This window comes from Branchiostoma lanceolatum, chromosome 19, assembly GCF_035083965.1.
Source record: "Branchiostoma lanceolatum isolate klBraLanc5 chromosome 19, klBraLanc5.hap2, whole genome shotgun sequence".
Taxonomy (NCBI): Eukaryota; Metazoa; Chordata; class Leptocardii; order Amphioxiformes; family Branchiostomatidae; genus Branchiostoma; species Branchiostoma lanceolatum.
Genome location: NC_089740.1, coordinates 5163508 through 5185414, shown reverse-complemented (window position 1 = coordinate 5185414; position 21907 = coordinate 5163508). Strand labels below are relative to the sequence as shown.

General features: G+C 40.1%; 1 protein-coding gene across 2 annotated transcripts; it reads right to left on the bottom strand.

Moving 5' to 3' along the window:
• Positions 1–16878: 16878 nt before the first annotated feature.
• Positions 16879–21567, bottom strand: LOC136425101 (serine racemase-like). Of its 2 annotated transcripts, none has more exons than XM_066413891.1 (7): positions 21465–21567; positions 20740–20935; positions 19534–19764; positions 19033–19152; positions 18737–18811; positions 18249–18458; positions 16879–17333 (listed from the first exon to the last, which is right to left on the bottom strand). In XM_066413891.1, exons 2-7 carry the CDS (start codon positions 20905–20907, stop codon positions 17151–17153), a joined length of 987 nt encoding a protein of 328 aa, XP_066269988.1. In that variant the 5' UTR covers positions 20908–20935; positions 21465–21567; the 3' UTR covers positions 16879–17150. The 2 variants fall into 2 exon arrangements, with proteins under 2 accessions (XP_066269988.1, XP_066269989.1); XM_066413892.1 differs by lacking the exon at positions 21465–21567 and adding an exon at positions 21338–21447.
• Between the last annotated feature and the right edge of the window lie 340 nt (positions 21568–21907).

Below are 21907 nucleotides of genomic sequence, written 5' to 3'. Positions count from 1 at the left end.
CAGACAAACAGCGGGTCGCACCCGGACACCAGCCGTGACCCGAGACAAACACCCGGGCGTACCTTCGGTCATCGGCCCGCTTTCAGGGCCCCTGAACCACGGCCCGTGTCTGTCAGAGATGGCGGGGTAATTAAAACGGCACACCGCTTGTTTTGTTAAGGGTGGGTGGGTCAGGCGAGGGGCGCTGTTGTGGCAGAGTTGATCCACGAACAAAACGCGTATTTGCAGACTTTTCACCCGGCCTTCAACCTCAACCAATCAATCTTCTTCAGAGAGTACCCCCTCCCATTTTCAAGTCCGGGCTTGGGGCGAAATGTTTCCATGTAGATTTCCATACATTATAGCTATAGCTGAGACTGTTTTTCTCTCAACGTTCAAAGCACCTAATCTCCAAGCAGATATAGAAAGGCAAAGTTGTGACGTCTATCTAGTTTCCGGTTCCGTAGGGTAAAAATACCGGTTGCTCTGCGGAACTGAGCGATTGAGAAACGTTATGTTTTTGTCTCTCTGCATCTGCTTGGAGATTACTTAACAACAACTAAAATGTTCAAAGATATCTCAGTCCAGAAGATGATTTTCCTTTCCTAGATATGTTTGTATGTTTGCATTTTTATGTATCTACCTTCCAGAACCGTTAGAGTTTTTAATAAAATGCCCGATTGTTTAATTAGGGTGCTGGTGCTATATTATAACGTTAGACGTAGTATTGACGAAAATTACATAGTTACTAGTACTCTTTGTAACTGAACTAATAAGAATTCACAATTTCCCATAGACTATACAGAACAAATATGTAAAGAGAAAACAGTCGAAACAAAGCAAGTTGATATACTGTATAGTGAAGTTACAAACATCTGCTTGGAGAGAGCACGCCTATCAAAAGGTACCTTAAAAATATACATACATTATGCAAATGAGGTCCGCATTAGCATAATTTATGTACAGGTGTGTTCACCTCTCTTTAAGGTACCTACATCTGAAATATGCCATCCGTAGTCTTTACGGTAAGGGATATACATACATTATGCAAATGAGGTCCTCATTAGCATAATTTATGTCCAGGTGTGTTCACCTTTCCTAAATATACCTACATCTCAAATATGACATCTGTAGCTTTTACGGTAAGGGAAATACAAGTTTCTGCATAAATTATGCAAATGAGGTCCTCATTAGCATACTTCATGGTCAGGTGTGTTTACCTTTCCTAAATTTATCTACATCTCAAATATGACATCTGCAGCTTTTACTGTAAACGCAATACAAGTTTCTGCATAAATTATGCAAATGAGGTCCTCATTAGCATAATTCATGGCCAGGTGTGTTTACCTTTCCTAAATTTATCTACTTCTCAAATATGGCATCTGCAGCTTTTACTGTAAACGCAATACAAGTTTTTGCATAAATTATGCAAATGAGGTCCTCATTAGCATAATTTATGTCCAGGTGTGTTCACCTTTCCTACAGATACCTACATCTCAAATATGACATCTGTAGCTTTTACGGTAAGGAAAATACAACTTTCTGCATAAATTATGCAAATGAGGTCCTCATTAGCATAATTCATGGTCAGGTGTGTTTACCTTTCCTACATTTATCTACATCTCAAATATGACATCTGCAGCTTTTACTGTAAACGCAATACAAGTTTTTGCATAAATTATGCAAATGATGTCCTCATTAGCATAATTTATTGTCAGGTGTATTCACCTTTCCTATTGGTACCTACATCTCAAATATAACATCCGTACATTGTAACATAAGGTACATATAACTTGCTGCAATACCATTAGTACAGCTACCACCGCACATCTACTTGGTTTTTGGCAGAAGAAGAAAGAAGAAGAAGAAGAAAGAAGAAGAAGAACAGGCAAGCAAAAACAGTATATCCCCCTTCCCACTGGAAGGGGAATATAAAAAAACGTGAAAGCACAACCGCACAAGTTATGAAACATGTAGTACCTTCGTAAATTAGACGAGGAAACCCCAAGACGTCACCACTGAGAAGCCACGTTCCTTAGAAACTCAGCTACCTTCTTGAACTGACGTTACCGCCCACTTCTATCGGCTAGACGCGTCATATACCTGGGTATCCATGGCGACCTGCCAATGGTACACAGACGACCAACGCTCTGGCATATCAGAGAGAAATATCAACACTAGCGCACTTTCGCTTTGTTACAAGGCCAGGTCGATAGATTGATTAGATAGGCCGGTGACATTGACATAGCTGTAGCACGCTTAGGGCGAATCTACAAAAGTGCTGTTGTAAGAGTAACGCACACCGGTTCAGTAACGTTACAGCAGTAGTTGTTCTTTTCTGAACTGTACACAAGGAACGCAACGATTACTATGCCTGCAAATTTCTTCTAGACTGTATATCGCATTGTATTCTCCATTAGACACCTTTCTTGCTAAAACAGTAGAATTTGGCTAAAAGGATTAATGCAAGACCGGGAATAGAGATACAGATTTTACTGATCAGTCATAATGCCATATTAATGGTAAGGGGTTGTATCTTTTCTGCCTTCATCGAATTCCTTTGGTATCAGAAGGTTTGAATCAAGTTCATCCTCTGAATTTTTAAGGAAAAAAAAAGATATCGAAACCGGAAGTCCAGCTGCAGTACCTTAACGAGATAATGCCATATTGATGGTAAAGGGTTGTATCTTTTCTGCCTTCATCGAATTCCTTTGGTATCAGAAGGTTTGAATCAAGTTCATCCTCTGAATTTTTAAGGAAAAAAAAAGATATCGAAACCGGAAGTCCTGCTGCAGTACCTTAATGAGACGCTAATCTTTTTTTCATTTCGAGGTCTCATTAAGACCTACCCACATAACAAGTATCAAGACAATTCTCGAGTTATTGTACTCACACACAGTCACACACACACACGCACGCACACACACACACATACCCACACACACACACACGCACACGCACACGCACACACACACACACACACACACACACACACACACACACACACACACACACACACACACACACACACACACACACACACAAACACAACCGAAAATCTTCTTGGCAACGGTAAAAACACGGTGATGAGAAACAGTAAGTAAAGTACCGAAGCCGAAAAGAGCTGTTGACAAATGTTAAGTGCCTCTATTGACGTCATTTAGCTTTTAGTGGCTCCCATTGACGAATGACGTCAATCCTTACTGCGGACTCTTTGTTCTGCTGTAACGCGAAACGTAATTGGAAGTGAGTTCAAGTCCGTCTACAGTTACACAAAGTCAACCACCATAATGTCCAAACCTTTCTAAAAGAAATTTGACAACAAAAACTAGATATGAGCATATATAAACGTATTCTGGTGCGAAATTCATCAAAAATGTTTCCAAACGCTTATCAATCTGAGGTAAAATTGTATTCCAACTATTTTCACGTCCGTTTTGGACGACGCAAGCAATATATTGTCTGAAACTTTCTAAAAGAAATTTGACAGTAAAAACTAGATAAGAACATATATAAATGTATTCTGGTGCGAAATTCATCAAAAATATTTCCTAACGTTTATCAATCTGAGGTAGAATTGTATCACAACTATTTTCACGTCCGTTTTGGACGACATTATAGCAATAACAGACTATTATGGGAACGAGACCGCATTGGCAACATGCGTAATAAAGCATCGTTCCCAGAAGAAGCATCTGGTAATACCGGGAAATTGCTGTCATAAATTTCCCGCCCTTTTGGGAAGCGTTTAAGTATTGGGCATCAGGGCAAGCGGGGCGGTATGTATCATTCTTAACGTTCCTTTGGGGGGAGGGGGGTGGATACTCCATTTTAAACCCCAGAAATAATGAGGATTTAAAAGAATTTCATTTTGAGCACCGTTATCATAATAAAACAGTGTTGACTCTATGCTTATTGTTATATTTTGGTGTCATATTTTCTGGCATGCATGTAAGACAGGATACAAAGATAAGAATATATTCTTACATCGAAAAATACTATCATTTATTAATTATACATTTGAAGTCAGTACAGCCATTAGGTATCCGTCTGAGTAATGAGGCTGTTGTAGTGCCTTTTAACGTGCTTTAGGCACCTCCTCGATCACGGGAACACCATGTTACGTCCCTTCCGAAAGACAAATGCAGCTCCAAACAAGATGCCCTTCCCCACTCGGATTCGAACCGGGGTCTCTCAGTCACCAACTAATTGGAACCAGGAGCTCAACTGTGAGGCTGCTACTAATTGAGCTACAGAGATAATCGAACGTCTGAATATCATTACTATGACTTCAATATGCGAAAAAGATTTTAGCTCAGTCATGAGAAAGTCACAATGTAAAGACCGCAAAAAAATTCATCGACTCGAAACTTTAAAAGTAATGTCATCGGTCCTGGTATGCAAACCATATGCATGTTCTAAACCTAGTTTAGACCATCCCAAGAGGCCTACGTATAGACTATCATGATTACGAAGGCCTTGCAACATTTAAGATGTAATAACGTCTCAGAAACGGTCTCCGGGTCACTCCACACGGCCTGTGATGCCGCCACATCACTCAAAACTCAACCATCGTTTTTCACGAAAGCTCGATTTATTGCGACCTTTCCTTTCAAGGCCAGCGCGATGCTCCTCTTAAGCGCCCGTAAAGTGTGCTGTATATCACGGCGTGGATGCAATCTTCTACCGTTGACGATTCAAATCGTGCGCATCTAAATCTACATCAAGTGCACTCTAGTGCCACTGAACTTGAACGCCAATGTCAGCTTGCACGTTCATCTGTGATTTTTAGAACCTTTGCGAAGATAGGTGTATTTTAGTTGCATGTTTGTGTGTTTATAGACAGCATAACTTGAGAAGTTGTTGATGGATCTTTATGATATTTAGTATAAAGGTAGGGGTCGGGAAATTGAAGGTCATGTTCGATAATGGGCCTCCTAGCGGCTTTATATAATACTGCAGCGGTAGATCACAGCGTGGGTGCAATCTACTACCGTCGACGATTCAAATCGTGTGCATCTAAGTCTACATCAAGCGCACTCGGATTTTTATTACCTTTGACAAGAAGGTTATGTATTTGGTGCTTGTTTGCGTGTTTGGGATAGCATATAATTCAGGAAGATGTGGATGGATCTATATGATATCTAGTATGAGGGTAGGGGTCGGGGAAACAAAGGTCAAGTTCGATAATGGGCCTCCTAGCGGCTTTCTACGGTATTGCAGCGGAGCTTATCTCGTGTTCTGGACATGCTATAAAGTCGTAGTCTTTGAGTGGTAGGTAGCTCTAGCACGTCGGCAGAACTTAAGCGTTTAAGGTAGTGTTCGCGTATGTAAGGTTAATATATCGTATTTTGGTTTATTTAGTTGTGTCCAAAGAAATATCTTATGCAACGGCTGTTACTCCGATGTAACGTTGACCAAAGAGAACAAAATAGATTCAGCAGCTATAATGTGTTTAGATAGCAGGCTAATTACCGTAAACGCATTACGTTCTACCGACGTGCTGATAGCTCCAGGGACAGAGAGTAAGCGGTGTGGGGTTTGGCCCTCTAGCGGCTATCTATTTAAACTGCAGGGGTCAATTTTGCAATTGTTTGATATTTTTCAAAGGATATTCAGCTGCAATTTGCAAAAGAAAGAATATCTTGGCCGGTTGCTTGACATTCTGTGGATGTAGTGAAAGCTAAAGGTGGGGCCAATATTCGAAGCAAACTTTTAAGTTGAGAAGCGACGGTCTAACTTTGGAAATGATCCTCGGCGCCCGTGCGTCACTTGAAGAACGAAAAGTCATGACACCACTCGCCGGCTTAGCTACTTGAAAGGCATAAGACCGACTTGAAGTTCAAGTCTAAGTACATCTGGATTCAAAGTTCACTTCTTCACTGATCATATCATTCTTTTTCATCACAATTTCCTAGCTATTTGTGAGAGGGACGGTGACATAAATAATGCAAGAGGCTAAAGGTTTGTAGAATGACCTCGGGTATGGGGGTGAATGACAACAAAGTACGCTACAGGAATAAAAAGGTGCTCAATGTATGATTTCGTCCGAGAAAATATTCTGGGTGACGAAATCTTTGTTGTTTCGACATTTACAGGTACTTATAGCATTTGAAATCATCGCAGTATTTAGTGGGATCAAATAGATACCCTCTTTTTAATTTTTCTTTCTTTCTTTCTTTCTTTCTTTCTTTCTTTCTTTCTTTCTTTCTTTCTTTCTTTCTTTCTTTCTTTCTTTCTTTCTTTCTTTCTTTCTTTCTTTCTTTCTTTCTTTCTTTCCTTCCTTCTTTCTTTCTTTCTTTCCTTCTTTCTTTTTTGTTTCTTTTCCTTTCTTTTGTCCTTTTCTTCTATTTTTCTTTCTTTCATTTTTTTCTCTTTTCCATTTTCCAATTTGTCTGCGGCTAGGGTGAAGTCTCTCTCTCTCTCTCTCTCTCTCTCTCTCTCTCTCTCTCTCTCTCTCTCTATCTATTTTTCTATCTATCTATCTATCTATCTATCTATCTATCTATCTATCTATCTATCTATCTATCTACTTATCTATCTATCTATCCTTCTTTCTTTTTTTTCCATTTTCCTTCCCTACAATTTGTCCGTGGCTGGTATGGAAGCGCAAAAGTTTTAAACAGATGCTCTGGAGAACAAAGTAAATTGAAAGGAAAAAAAATCATCCAATATCTTACCAGCCAAGAAGATCGTTAAGAAAAGACACCACCACCTTTAAGATCTACACCATCTTAAACCTCACGGCAATCTTTAAGACCAATGCGAGGGTTAATGATAAGTATTTCCAGCAGAGTAAGTAACGAGGTTTTTAATCCTGTCCTCAAGGAAGCCTTTGATCTGTGTTTCTAATAGTTTCCTTTCTTGAGGAAATGACTATTGAGTATCAATAAGTATGTCTCGCCACCAAGGCGAAGTCTTTCCTCAATGCGGCGTCTCTCATCTAGCGAAATCCTATAATCCAATGGTTAAACCACCGAGTGAAATCCTTTAATGAAAGGTTAAGCCCCTCGCCCTCTGACTGGACCCGCGGCACGCTGGCGGCGTCGCTGCGGCCGATCGAATTGACAAAGCACTCAACCAATTTCATCGACAAAAAACGAAGCTTTTTAAGCTTTGTGTGTTTTGTTGTCTTTCTGGTCATACTTGTACGTTTTGAATGATATTCCCATTATAAAGTCAAGGGTAACACAAATCCAGTTTAGGACGCAGCGACGCCGCCAGCGTGCCACGGGTCCAGTGAGAGGGGGTCTTTAGTCCCATGGCCTTTTTGAAGCCGTAGGGGCAGTGGGTTGATATCCACCGTGTCTAGGGCACGGTATTGGATGGCGGAGCCCAGCCCTCTCCTTCCACCGCCTTTTACCTCCCCAACCAAAGTCAGATGCCCATTTTAGGTGTCCATTTGAGGAAAGACAACCGAATCAATATTAGGGCCAAAAAATGGAAATGAAAAAAAGCTGAAATCTTTATGGTAGTGACATTTACTAACATAACCTAGCACATTTGCGTGATAACTTCATACTTTGAGCATTTTAAAACCAAACAAAATCGTGCCGTAGGATGATCCCCTTAGTTTTTCGAGCCTACAAAAACTCAGGCCACGATTTTCATTCACAATCAGTGAGTTCTCACATCACAACAACGTCGTATTTTAGCCTCAAGGACGTAGTTAGAAATTGTGATAGTGTTGTTTGAACTAATCTTGTATCGAAATGACTAAGTAGATTTACTTCCAAAATCCGATTTTTCGGACCCTAATATTGCTTTCCCAGGGCACAACACCGGTGTCATGTCAGAGGATTCGAACCCGGGAGTGAATACAAATCCTTTAATACCGTGAGAATAACTACAGCTATCATGGCCTAGCCACACTTGGAAATGGGAGGATTAGCAAACGATTACATCGATTTTTGAGTGGGTCGATAAGTAGGGGTTTATCTACTGTGTTAAGAATTACTTGAGGCGGTGAGATGTATAATTGGGCGGTGAGACGCCTCCTGGGTCAAAGATCTGAGGAAAAACCGTTAGGTGAAGTCTGATGGTAAAGGACCAAGGGCATTATGCAGTCACTGAAAGCCCTTTTCTGTATCTGTATACGCGTTAACGTTATCTGTATTTTTAGTGTAATATATTCGGCGTAAAATGTGCATGTTTTAGCCTGGTTGTCATCCGATTACTACCGGGACTTCAATTCTCGCTAGAGTCAATTCCATGTCACCGAGAGGGTTTTCAGATGATATTGCTAATAAGTTTGAACAATTTTAGAGAAAAGACTATTTCAGTCAAAATAATTCCAGACCGTTCAAACAATTAGAAATGAAAGTTTGAACATGTTTGAACTCATCTATATATTTTGGAAATATTATGAAAGTATTTGCACAAATATCTCTTTATTTAGAACAGTTTTCAAAGATCTGTGTGATTGTTCTACTGTTGGAACATGTTCCAACATTTTGCATCATTCTCAAAATGGTAGATTTGGGTTATTGCCCCCATAAAAGTAGGTGCTAATCACGCTCTATTGTCTGCCTCTGTATATTTTTAGATTTCACGTCTGGACACTGGCAACTCTTTTGTCTTTAGGTGTCTATGCATGGCACCTAGGCCTAATCCCCTATACTTTGAAGGGATGTGTGAATTGCCCTGTTCCCAGCCCACTGACACAGTTATATCATATTTGTAGAATGTTGGAACATGTTCAAACAAATGATCAATCTATGTTGCAACAGTTTAGAAACTAATACAAATAATGTGTTCAATGTTGGAAATTTGTTTAACCTGTTGGAACACAGCAGAAAATATTTAGAACATCAAATAAATGTTGGAAATTGTTCTTAACAGTTACTTATCTCACATAGATTGTTACAAAGGTTTTGTAAATGTTAGAACAAAAGGCAACAAACACCCTCTCGGTAATGTGGAATTGACTCTATCCTGAAAAAAATCCGACTTTGTTCAGGGTAGCGTGTGTAGGGGCCCCGATAGTAATCGGATTGAGCAAAGGCTAAACAAGTTTGTGCGACTCAACTTACTAGTAATTCAAGACGGAAGAAGCATTCTTTTTGGACAGAAATTCTCTGACATTCTTATTTGAAAGAATTGAATCTTTTCTTTTTTATGAGCTCCAACTTTCTCTAGTGTCTTATAGTATTATATTTCTATCATGTGCTTCGGCTGTTTCCAGTGCGTTTTGGTATATTGCTCTTGCCTGTACCATCCTCCGTTGTGGTTTAATACTACGTAGGATGATACCCAGGCTAATATCGTTGGAGCCTTTTTGTAGATTTCCAATGGGCGTTTGCCACCATTCACGAAATGAGCAAAAAGACAGCGAAAACAACCGAAAATAGCCGAAGCTCCCTCCAGGTTTAACATGCAGCGACATAATCTCCTTTTCTCTAGCAAACGTCCTTTGTTTGAACACCAACTGCGATACAAATTCCAAATTATCCACCCCAAATTTTCAACAGATTCATGCCCGTAGCCAGGAATTTGAATGGGGGGGGGTTCTTTTTAATTTTGAAGGGACCAGCGAGCGCCGTAGGCGTGAAACGAGCGCCGCAGGCGCGAGCTTCCTAGGGGGGTCCGGGGGTATGCCCCCCCGGGAAATTTTAAAATTTGAACCTTCTGATATGGCTTTTCCTGTGTTTTTGAGAGGATTTCAAAGGAAGAAATCAGAGACAAAGTTAGCAGTTTTTCTAGGATTTCAGCTCCGTTGGTGATACAAATAGATCCACCTTGAAAAAAAACCCTTGGACGTTAAAAAGTGGACCCTTGAACCTTCTGAAAGGGCATTTCCTGTGTTTTTGAGAGAATTTCAGAGGAAAAATCAGAGACAAAGTTTTTTCTAGGATCCTAGCCTCAGTGGCATTGCTGGTGATACAAAAAAGTCCACCTTGAAAAAAACTTGAACATTAAAAAGTGGACCTTCAAGCCTGTGAAAGTGGACCTTCAAGCCAATGGGGGGGTTCGTCCGAACCCCCCGAACCCCCCCTGGCTACGGGCATGAGATTCGCTTTCAATTTCCCATTAGGGCTTTAACAATGGACGTCGGCTAAACTGTTGTCAATACCATCTGGTTAGGGGTAGTTTCCAGCATTATAAAATACTTCCCGTGACCGTTGTGAAGACATTTCAAATAATCACAGTTGGAATATTGGCCAATTATCGACCAGGTTTTGTCAGTGGACGACAGAAGTGGTCATTAGTACCCTGGAATCGTGCGACGTCGTTCCCAGGACACATCTGGTCTTTTACACCCATGTGTCAATTTCGCCATTATGAATCACATGCAAATTTCCCATTAATGACCGATTTCACGTCTTTTCTTTGTTATTTTAACGTTTTTCCACCCCCTCGTCTAAAAAGAAGATCATTTAAACTTAATAATTGATCTTTTAAAGTTTGCTTGGAAAGAAATATTATTTCTTTACTCTCTTTAATTTCGACATGTATAGAAATACATCATATTTGTTCTTCAAAAAATCCAAATACTGGTATCATGAAATTATTAAAGTTTTCTGATTTTCAATAAGATGACGAAAAAATGAACAAATTTCAACTGTACGTAAACTGGGAAATAAACTACATTGCAAGCATGTTGTAATATCATGCAAAAGTACTTCTGCCGCCAATGAGGTTTTATTATGAAATCATATCCAAAGAACAATTATAACGGGAAAAGATATCATACATCTGACACCTGGGGTCCTCTTATAGTATCCAGATTATTTACTATATACAAAATTGTAATCGAACTGACTCTTCCAATACTCTAAGCCATTAAAGTATGGAACACGTGTATAAAATCGTATAGACGAAAATCACCTCTTTTTCTCCTCTTTATATCGAACAAAGAGATTTATGCAGTTAAGTTTCACAGTACGATTAATTATTACTTGAAAAGATATTGAACATTTGACACCTGGGGTCCTCTTATAATATCCATATTATCTACTAAATACAAAACTGTAATAGGAACTGACGTATAGAAAAAATCACGTCTTTTCTTTTCTTTATGTGGGATAATGAGATTTATACAGTTGATTTTGACAGTACGATTAATTATTCCCGCCCTGTTTTAACAAGATACCACCTAATTCCCCCTCCCACGAGGTCCCTTTAATTACACCTTTTGTTCAGAAACAGTGGATCATTGGGGCTTTTGGGAGATCAACAACAAAGAAAAAAGGAAAACATCATTTTCATGCAAATATCTGTATCCAAGTTTTGAATAAACGGTGCGAAAACTGCCATAAACCCTTCAAATAGGACCAAAAAAAAAAAAACATCAAAAATTCTATCCTACGATACCTCAAAAATCAACACAAAAACTATCACTTTTGACAGAAATGTTTTGTAATATCGCGAAGCAAGCAAATAAAGTATATCCGCCGTGTTTAAAATCTTAGAATACAGCATATTATACCGTATACAAAACAACATGCATGTGGATACGCCAAATGACAGTTACTCAAGCAACTGGATAAAATTTGGAAACAATCACACGTTTCAGACAGCATCTACTGTCTTTCTTCGGTGACTAAAAGAAACAACTCAGAACCAAGTTATCTAGTTGCTTGAGCTACTGTCATTTGGTGTATCTTGGATGTCCAACATTCATCAACAAAACAACATGGGTATGTCTACGAAAATAACTGTATACCAGCTGTAGTTTAGACAAATGTGGTCTACCGCATATTCAGACCGTCTTGATTTGTGGGTCACTGACAATGAATTCTTTATCGAGCATTAAAAACGTGACAAAATGTATTTTTTCTCTATTCTACAGCTGCGCGTGTGTGCGAGACCATATGGACGGAAACATGGTAGCTCGCATTATAAAACAGATGGGTTGTTCAAAAACCGTTGACGGATACTGATAAATCCTGTAAAATATTCACGTATACGTATCTTGTGCGTATCTGGCCTGTACAAAAATAACATATCACACAGCCCAGTTATATATATCATAGATGTCAGCATTGAATTATATCATATGATGCTTGGCATGAGCAAACTATACAAGAACCCCAACGGCAAAAACCTACAATGTAGAAATCTCAGAGTCCACACAAAATCAAAAGTTGGAAAATAGCTTACCAATTTTTGTTCTGTTGGGATCCTTCCTCAAACAATGGCAGCGGTCCAAACTGTAGGATTTCGTCACTAGAACACGTTCGTATCTCGTCTTGTTGTCAGATATAGAAGTTTACATGTCCGGCTATACCCTGTTCTCACGCTTGTTTGGAGAAGCGGTGTTCGGTCTATTGTCTGTTGTTGTCCCTCGCACACGCTTTGAGCAGGTGGTCACCAACGGGCGCACGGAACAAAAGTACGCCGTCTTATGAATTAAACATTTCTTGTGCGCCGCTACAGGGGTTCTTACATAATACATTCAATACAGGGGTCGGAGGGTCAGTCTGGATGTGTATTAAAGCATTAGCGACTGATGTTCACAGTCTAGTTGTATTTTGTATCGGCTGAGATAGTTGCAGTTGTGCAGTAAAGCATTGGACATGCCGTAGCATCTTAGATGTAATCAAATCATGCTCCGAATAACAGATAAAACTAGAAAAGAACATTGTATTGGAAAGTGAAATACATTTCATCTGTGAATATCCCAAATTCGAAGCCGAAAGAAACAGATTATTCACGAAAGTATCCGAAATCTCTTTATACTTTTCTAGATTAAGAAATCCACAGAAACTCATATTCCTTCTAAAATCACCCAAGCCACTCAATATCGAAAACGTGGGACTTTTTATTTTCCACTGCTTTCAAAGAAGAAGTCAAATCTCGCATTGGTATCGTAGATATAGAAACTTATCGTAGACTAGCAACGTAGTTTAATCTTAAGCTTCGTCATTTGTACCACATATATGCTTTATGTTTCACTTTATGTTCGTACATCGCCATTATTGCTGTAAAGTTGCAATTAGCCTATACGGGCATGAATTTGCAATAAACTTATTCCGAAAGCGCAAAGTCTGAGAAAAACAGCTAGTAGTCTCTACCAGACTATTAGACTACGCCGGCTGTAGAGAGAATATTTGCCATGGAATTTGGCCACATAGGGTTTCATTTGCAGGCGTAGTGGGGAAAATGTTAACCTTGCTGTGGACTGACTCTACTAGCCAATTATTCATTTTTTTTGGCCGAATTCTACGATCCATGTCCCCGTATGAAGGCCCGGTGGACTCTAGAAAAACGGTACCACAGAAAATATCGTACAAAATCAACACCAAGCATCTGCTTGGAGATTCAGTTCTACCATCATCATAAAACTCATATCATTGATCTCGACACCAGCGGCCACAAACGCAAAGGAGATAAGCCACAATCTACTCAGATTTTTATTGTCAAGTTTCGTCACGTTTGCGGTCGCGTTTGGCTGCGGGCACACAAGGTCATGATAAAATCTTCACGTCCGTCAACCTATGTTCATGGTCAAGTTTACTGTATGATCGATACCATTTGCGCATGCGCTCACATACAACTTTTTGACGGAGCGTATCGTACAAGGTCCTCTTCCTGTATATAAGGATGATATTCCGTCTTTTAGTTTCCAAATGTTGAGTCTCATTAAAAACACGAGTATGTTGATATCATATGGTCCACAAAGGTTTGTATTGCAGTGTTGTAAGTTGAAAGTGATGATGAAATGGTATAGTAACTGAATATGAATAGAATAAATCTTTATTCCATACTACTATCATTAAAGAAAATGTGTTTTGTTTCGTTGCAACCATATTTAAGAGCATATACATTATCCACTGAAATTATAGCAATGAATTGTCACTTAAAGCAGCTCGCCGTATTTCACTTCCAACACGGTTACAAGGTACTCAGCTATGATTTGTGACGAAACGACAAACGTTGAAAGCTTTACGACTCTGAACATAAACAGCCTAATCAACGGAATGCCATAAAGTATATTTCATTTTCCCACAGCGGGGCATCCAAAATTGAAGGATAGTGGCACTAAATAATACAAGTTTACAATACAGATTTAGTAATAGAATACAAGTATAAGTCTAAAAATACAGTTGAGTTTATTGTTTTAGTTTATTGTTTGGCCAATCGAATATATATATCAGGTACAGATAAATATCCAAATTTTTGAAAATTGAGGTACAGCGAAGTCTACGCGTTATTTTGAAACTTAACCGTCTCCATGTCGAGTAGCCTTTTGACACCACATTTGTATTGGTTACAGGGTTAGGTAGCAGGTAGATGGTTAAGTTAAACAGGTAGTATCTCACTGGACCCGCGGCACGTTGGCGACTTGTCTGCAATCGAGAGATTTGACAAAGCACTCAACGAGTTTTATCGATAAAAAATGAATTTTTTTACACTTTGTGTTTTTTGTTGACTTTTTAGTCATACTTGTACGTTTTGCATGATATTCCCATTATAAAGTTAAGGGTAACATAGATCCAATTTAGGACGCAGCAACGCCGCCAACGTGCCGTAGATACAGTGAGATACCCGCTTGATTTACAGAAACGAGAGGCCATGTTTTTTTCTATAAATGCGTAAAGCGCAGTAATCTCTAGTGACAACTTTACGAGTGACAACTAACTAAAATATCAGGGAAATGTAGTTCATTGTTTCCCTGTACTTTTTGTGTTTACCTGTACCTTTATCATATTTTCTTGAATATAGAAAACAAAAATTCTCCAAACGGAATTTGCATAAGTCTTCTTTCTAAATAGAATGTCATCCCCAAAAAGCTATACAGAACATCACACACAAACTACCGTACTGTCAGATTTCAAAAGTTGATAAATTATAATACATAAATTAATCGCAGACAAATATCAATATTCAAGCATATTAAAAGTAATGTTGTGCTGGGGTCCACGTAGACCCCAAATGTACGCATAAGGGTTAAAATGACGAATATTGAATTGGTCTAGAATGTGGACAAATATCTATATATTTCAATATTTAATATTCCTCACCGTTTCTAAGAGCAGGTCCCTGATGGTTTCAGTCACAGCTGTGTTGAACTCTCTTCTCTAACCGTTATTTTGCACATCATTAACTGTATACATACATTAACATAGCAATGATTCTTCCTTTGTGTTTAAATGGGCATATTTCTATTCATTTGTATCAATAAAAGTGGCGAAATTATAAGATAAATACATACGTTTCTTCTTTCGTATTCCAATGTGTGTGTTTCTCTTCTTTATACGAGGTACAACAAAAGTAGAAGAAGTTAAACGATATTTCTTTTTCAAGTATATATACAGTAATATAGCAATGGTTCTTCCTTTGTGTTTTAATGCATATTTCTATTCATTTGCTAAACAATAAAAGTGGCGAAATCCTAGAACGAATACATACGTTTCTTCTTTCGTGTTTCTACATGTTCGTTTCTCTCCCTTATACGAGGTACAATTCAAGTAGTAGAAAATATATGATATTTCTTTCCCTAATAAATCGCTGTTGGTTTCTGTTAATGTCTCACCATTGAATAGAATAAGAGCGACGTTGCATTTTTCCTATCTGTTTTAATGTGTATATTTTACTAAATTGTTTATGATTCTAAAATCGCCAAGTAGGCAAGTAACATGTTTATGTCTTTCCCAAAGGTGACTGTTTTATGAAATAAGTACATATTCTATCAAGTTATATTGTAGTCGTTAAACTATAGCACATAAAAACATATGTAAGAGTGAAGCCATATAACCGTCATTAACATAACACTGCACGAAATGGCCTCGTATCCCGGCGTATACGTACAGGGATTCCTCCGGAAATATTCCATATCCCGGTGCGGATTTAGCGTATCCGATAAAATTAACGGATACGCTAAATCCGCACCGGGATATGGAATATTTCCGGAGGAATCCCTGTACGTATACGCCGGGATACGAGGCCATTTCGTGCAGTGTAATCCGGTGGGTCACATAAATCCGTCACTTTCAAGAACAGTGGGTCTGAGAGATCCCAGGTATGCACAGTTTATAAAAGAGTGTATTATACTGGGGACGTTGGGTTGGAGATTTGTTTGGACATATCTTTTCAGGGCAATGGAATTATGTACCCTGGTGGAATTATATCAGTAGATATTATATGGTAGTCATAAACCTGTATACCACATAAAAACATATGTAAGAGTGAAACCATATAACATCTATAGCGGAGATGCAATGCATTGGAGGACCGTTAAAGAACGCAGGGCGGAAGTTAAACGTTATGAAGCGTCCCGTGCGGTTTATGAGGCGAGAAGATCTATTATCTGGAATGGCAGATCGGAGAGGCGAAAATGGTACGTTTTACGAGGGACTTGTACTCGGGTAACCCCTAGTGGAGGATGAATCAGGATAAAAATGGCGGTGTCAGCAGCTGGGATGTTTGTCATAACATAGAAGAAGAACTTTATTGCGCGACAATATTGCTAACTGGTAACGTTACAACTTGCGCACATGACAGTTGAACTATCGCTAAAGAACTAATCTATATATAGCAAATAGGTAGCTTTTTCACGTGGGTACATAACTACAGTTCTATATATATCTAAGGGCTAATCTTAACCTAATACAAGAGTGTATAGTGTGGGTTTAGAATGGGTTCTTTCAAACATTGGGGGAATTTCTATCGTCTAAACATTTTCAAATATATTTTCCTATTTTCACCCTGAAGTTTCTTCTTACGGATTCCGCAAGGGAGCCTCGCTGTACAGTCATTCATCTTTTGCTTGTCGAGTGTGTGTGTGTTTGTGTGTGTGCGTGTATGTAAGTATGTATGTATGTATGTATGTATGTATGTATGTTGGAGTATGTGTATGTGAGTAATGCTATGTGTTTGCGTGCGTGTGTGTCATGTGTGTGTGTGTGAATGTATGTATGTATGCGCTTGTATGTGTAACGGTATGTGTGTGCGTGCGTTTGTGTGTGTGTGTACTGTGTGTATGTATGTGTGCCCGTACATGATGTGTGTGTGTGTGTGTGAGCACGTGTATGCGCGTGTATGTACTATATGTATGTGTGCGTGTCTGTATGCACGCATGTGTGTGTGTGCATGTGTGCGCGCACTTGTCAGTCACGGTGTGTATGTATGTGTATGTGTGTTTGTTCGCGCTTGTCAGTGTGTGTATGTATGTGTATGTGTGTTCGCGCTTGTCAGTGTGTGTATGTGTTCAGAGATCAAACACAAATTCACATCAGTAGTAGCTCCGGAAGTTTCTGCAGATCCACGTTCCCTCCCGACAGGATGACGGCGACGTTCTTGAACCCTACCGCCCGTGCCCTGAAGCTGTCACTCAAAGCTGCGGCCACGCCCACCACACCTGACGGTTCCACCACCAACTTCATCCGCTCACTCACCAGCCGCATGGCATTCTGGGACAACAAACAAGACAAATATGGAAATTTACTGCAAATCCATGCCCGTAGGCTTATTGCAAGTTGACAACAATAAACGACGATGCACGAACATTAAGTGAAACATAAATATACTTAGTACATGTGATACAAGCGACGAACGTTTCCGGTCTACGAAAGTCTACAATATTAATGCGGGGTTTCATTTATTCTTTAAAAGCAGTGGAAAATAAAAAGTCCCACCATTTCAATGATGATTGGGTTGGATGGTTTCGGAAGGAGTATGAATTCCCGTGGATTTCTTTATCTAGAAAAGCCTGTAGAGATTTCGGATACTTTCGTGAATAATATGTTTCTCAAGTGTTATCTTTGACTGATAACTACTGCTTTACGGTAAATATCTGAAGAGATGAGACGAATACATTCATAACAAACGTTCAGTTATTTTTCCAGTGGTCTGACTAGTAAAAAGGCTGCTAAAAGAGTCATCTAGACAGGCTGAGCAAATTAAAGTTCTTTTTTTCTCTCTATATCAACTAGATCCTTGTGGCTTTCTATCAGAACGTGACTCTTAAAGATTGAATCGCAGGTAAGTACTTTTCTAAGGTCTTTCCTTTTGCGTACTGGAATCTGAGCCCGTCACTGTGGTGGAAGGTCAAAAGCGCCGACTAGCATTTCAAAACAATATTGCAGTTATCATTCCAGTACGGTGCTACAATAATGACATTAACCGCTAGTCGTCCCCACTGTCAGGTGTGACTATGATTTCTCAATTGGATATTTTCCAGCGGGTCAAAATAGGCAGAAATGCAAATTTATATAGTTGCCAGCCTCTAACCTATAAGGGAAATTATGACGTTTAAAAGAGTCTCTGTATTTTTGGCGACGCCTCAGGGACGGAGTACATGTATATTGGATAGTGCTCTTCCGTACCTTTATCTCGTCCTCTGTAACAGTGAAGATGTCGTCAACATTGTCGCGGATGTACGTCCACGTCACTGGACCGATGCCAGCGACGACTCCGTCAGCGATAGACCGCGGCACATATGAGTAGACAAATCGCTCGCCATTCTGGAGAGAAAGGGTCGCTTGGTTCGCAACCTCCGGTTCGGCTCCGTAAACGCGAACATCGGGACAGATGGACTGGGGGACAAATCGGGTTTTGAATAAGCTGATTCATGGTTTAAACTGCGCATGTGCAGTGCCATGGATGTGGCTAATATGGCAAAGTTGAAGGCCCCTGAGACATTTCAAGAACTATTTCAAGTTAAGGGCCTTCATCTTTGACCTCATGCATGCGCAGGCACAACCAAGAACCGGCTTTTAGCTATTTAAAAGTCGATAAACAAACAATCGGTAGCTGTCCGTAGTTTATGTGTTCAAAACGGCACCGCTAAAGAAAAAGAAGGGTAGATATGTACCTTGATAGCCATTGAGACGCCCGCCAGCATCCCTCCACCACCCACTGGCATTATAACAGCATCCAAGTCAGGGACCTGCAAAATAAAAAGGAATGGTTGCTCATTGTACGTGCCGGCCACGGTAGTTCATGTAAAGTAGGTATGTTACGCAGCAGCGAAGTAGGTGTGTTGCACAGGCAATGTAGGTGTATTGCGTAGGCATGTTGCTCATTGTAAATGCCGGCCACGGTAGTTTTTGTATAACAGACACACATACCAAGTAGACTGTGGAACACCACAAACTGTCTCTAACGTACCTGTTGGAGAAGTTCCAATCCCATAGTTCCCTGCCCGGATATGACGTCAGGATTTTGACTGCCGGAGATGTAGACCGCTCCTGTCATCTCTTGTACCTGCTTTATGGTTTGGGGAAAATCCTGAAGAAAAATACATGTTTTAAAATCAAACTGATCATATATATCATTTGAGAAAATGCAAAATAACTCCTACTGCATAATCAGAAACTTCATTAGGGACGACTTTTCAGCTTAATACTTATTACTAGCATTACCTCCATAAAAATGGAGGTACAGTTTTTGGCCTGCCTGTCTATCTGTGTGTGTGTGGTCAGCATAATCTAAGACCGTATGGATGGATTGTGATGATATTTGGTATGTGGGTACCTCCATGAAAATATTTCATGGAGGTATGAGGTCTCCGAACTCTAGCTTAGTAGTAATTGACAATCATCCTGTTTGTTTGTTTGTTTGTTTGTTTGTTTGTTTGTTTGTTGTCGTCATAACTCATTTCATCATTACCTGCCGTCGTTCCCGTTGTATCAGAGTGGCCCCGTACGATAACACAATTTGTTTCTTGCACTCTGGAGCGTTGTTTGGCATAACGACGTGGGCACTAACTCCGCAGAGCCGGGCTGCCAGGGCCAGTCCGCATGCGTAGTTCCCGCTACTATCACCCACCACATGTAGTTCGCGTTGAGTCGGTTCATTTGAACGGACCAATCGGGACACAGCGTTGAAGGCTCCACGAAACTGCAGGAAAATATCAATGACATTGGCTATAAATCAATGACAACAAGAAGAAAAATAAGGGCTTTTATTGGTCAGAAATTACCCTTGCAATGGCAGCCTTTTTAGTGCTGAATTGATGCCCGGGTAAGCCCCGGATAGGACACCTCTGGTCAAGAGGCGCATTGAGTCATATCAAAGACTTTATAAAAATGGTGCAAACTTCTGAAATAGTATGGAAGTTAAACACACTCCACTGCCAGTGAACCAGCCCCCTGCTGCAGTGATTGCACCACAGTGTGGCCCAGGGCTATGAAACGGAGATGGGCACCGCCCTATACACCTTATGGTGTGGGAGGATTTTAGCATTTCTAACTGATGCAGGGTTTACAGGGTTCACATAATACACAACAGATACATATTTTTTTCCACAATTGCATTTTGTGGAACTGTCGTAAGGGTCTGGGCGGCTGCCATTCGGCGCCATTGACCTCAATGCGACCTCCCCAACCGAAGTCATGTGTGATGTAAGGTCGTTCACGATTCCGAGTACGGATGCGCAGTGACATGAATTGTTTCGAAGGTGAAGGCCACTGAGACAAAAACAAAACACGTTTGGACATTTTTATACACATCGAGACAACTGTCGGGACGAGAACTGTTTACAAGTCAGGGACCTTCACCTTTGACCTTGCGCATGCGTACTCGGAATCGTGAACGACCTTACATCACACCGCGGAGGAATACTAGTACCAGGAAGTAAGGCTCTGGCCCGAAATCAATTTTCACCCAAAATTAACACACACCACTTCCTACGCTTTTCAGTCACGTTAGCATTTAATGTCATTTCGCAGCAGAATATGAGAAATGTGAACTCAAACTTATACGCTCAAAACCCTTCCCTCACTTTTTTTGGTCGTGGGACTACCTGCCTGATTCGGAGCCGGATGGGGTGAACTTGAGATGTCGGAACGTCCTGATACCCAGGTCTAGACTTACCTTAAAGGCACCTGATTTTTGGAAGTTCTCGCACTTAAAGAAGAGTTTTCTTCCCGCCAACAAGTCTAGAGTCTCACAGGTTTCTACCGGGGTCCTTATCGCGTGACCAGCCAACGTACGGGCAGCTTCTTCGATAGTTTGCAGAGTGACTTCAGCGTTGGTGTTCATGTTGTTAGATTAATGAATACAGCAGATTCTGAAGATACAACAGTACAAATCCTTTAAGGAAACCCAAGCAATATTAGGGTCCGAAAAATCTGATTTTGAAAGTCAATTTATTTAGCCATTTCTATACATGATTAGTTCAAACAACACTATCACAATGCATAGAAACGTCTATGATGCAAAAATACGACGTTGTTGTGATGTGAGAACTCACTGAAAATTTTGAATGACAAGTTTGCCTCCTTGAGACACAGCTTTTGTCTATCCAAGTTACCTCCTTGGTCTATCTACACTCGTTGAGTGACATGAATTCCTCAACTCGTCAAAGACAAGAATTAAAACTGCATGCATAACAAAACTTTATTATACAGCCCTAGACCTGCCTTGAGTGTGTGTGTGTGTGTGTGTGAAGCTAAAAAGGACTGCCACTAACCTGAAAATGCACGACGAAACTCGAAGATCACCCGACAACTGTCGACAACAATCACAGATCTAGACCTGCCTTGAGTGTGTGTGTGTGTGTGTGTGTGTGTGTGAAGCTAAAAAGGACTGCCACTAACCTGAAAATAATGCACGACGAAACTCGAAGATCACCCGACAACTGTCGACAACAATCACAATCCGCCTAAAATCTACAAAGTTGTCAGTTCAGATTCTTGTCAGACTCGACTATTTGTTTGCAGATAGAACAGATAGAAGTACTACGTAATACAGATAAACTCAGCAGCTAAATAAATTCTCTAAACAATCAGATATTTCAGATCCACTGTCTTTTATCAAGATGTCTGCAAAACACGGGACATCCCAGACAAATAGTAGCTCCTGTGGTCCAACTGGTCTAATATGAGTTAGAAACTCATTAACATAATTACGGCCTTAAGGGAATTCCAGTTCAATTCAGGACTACCTCCCACATGTCAACAATGTTAAACCCAAATGGCTTAATATCACATCTGGTATGTAAAAATGAAGTTACAAAATATGTAGCAGCCATTGATGACCC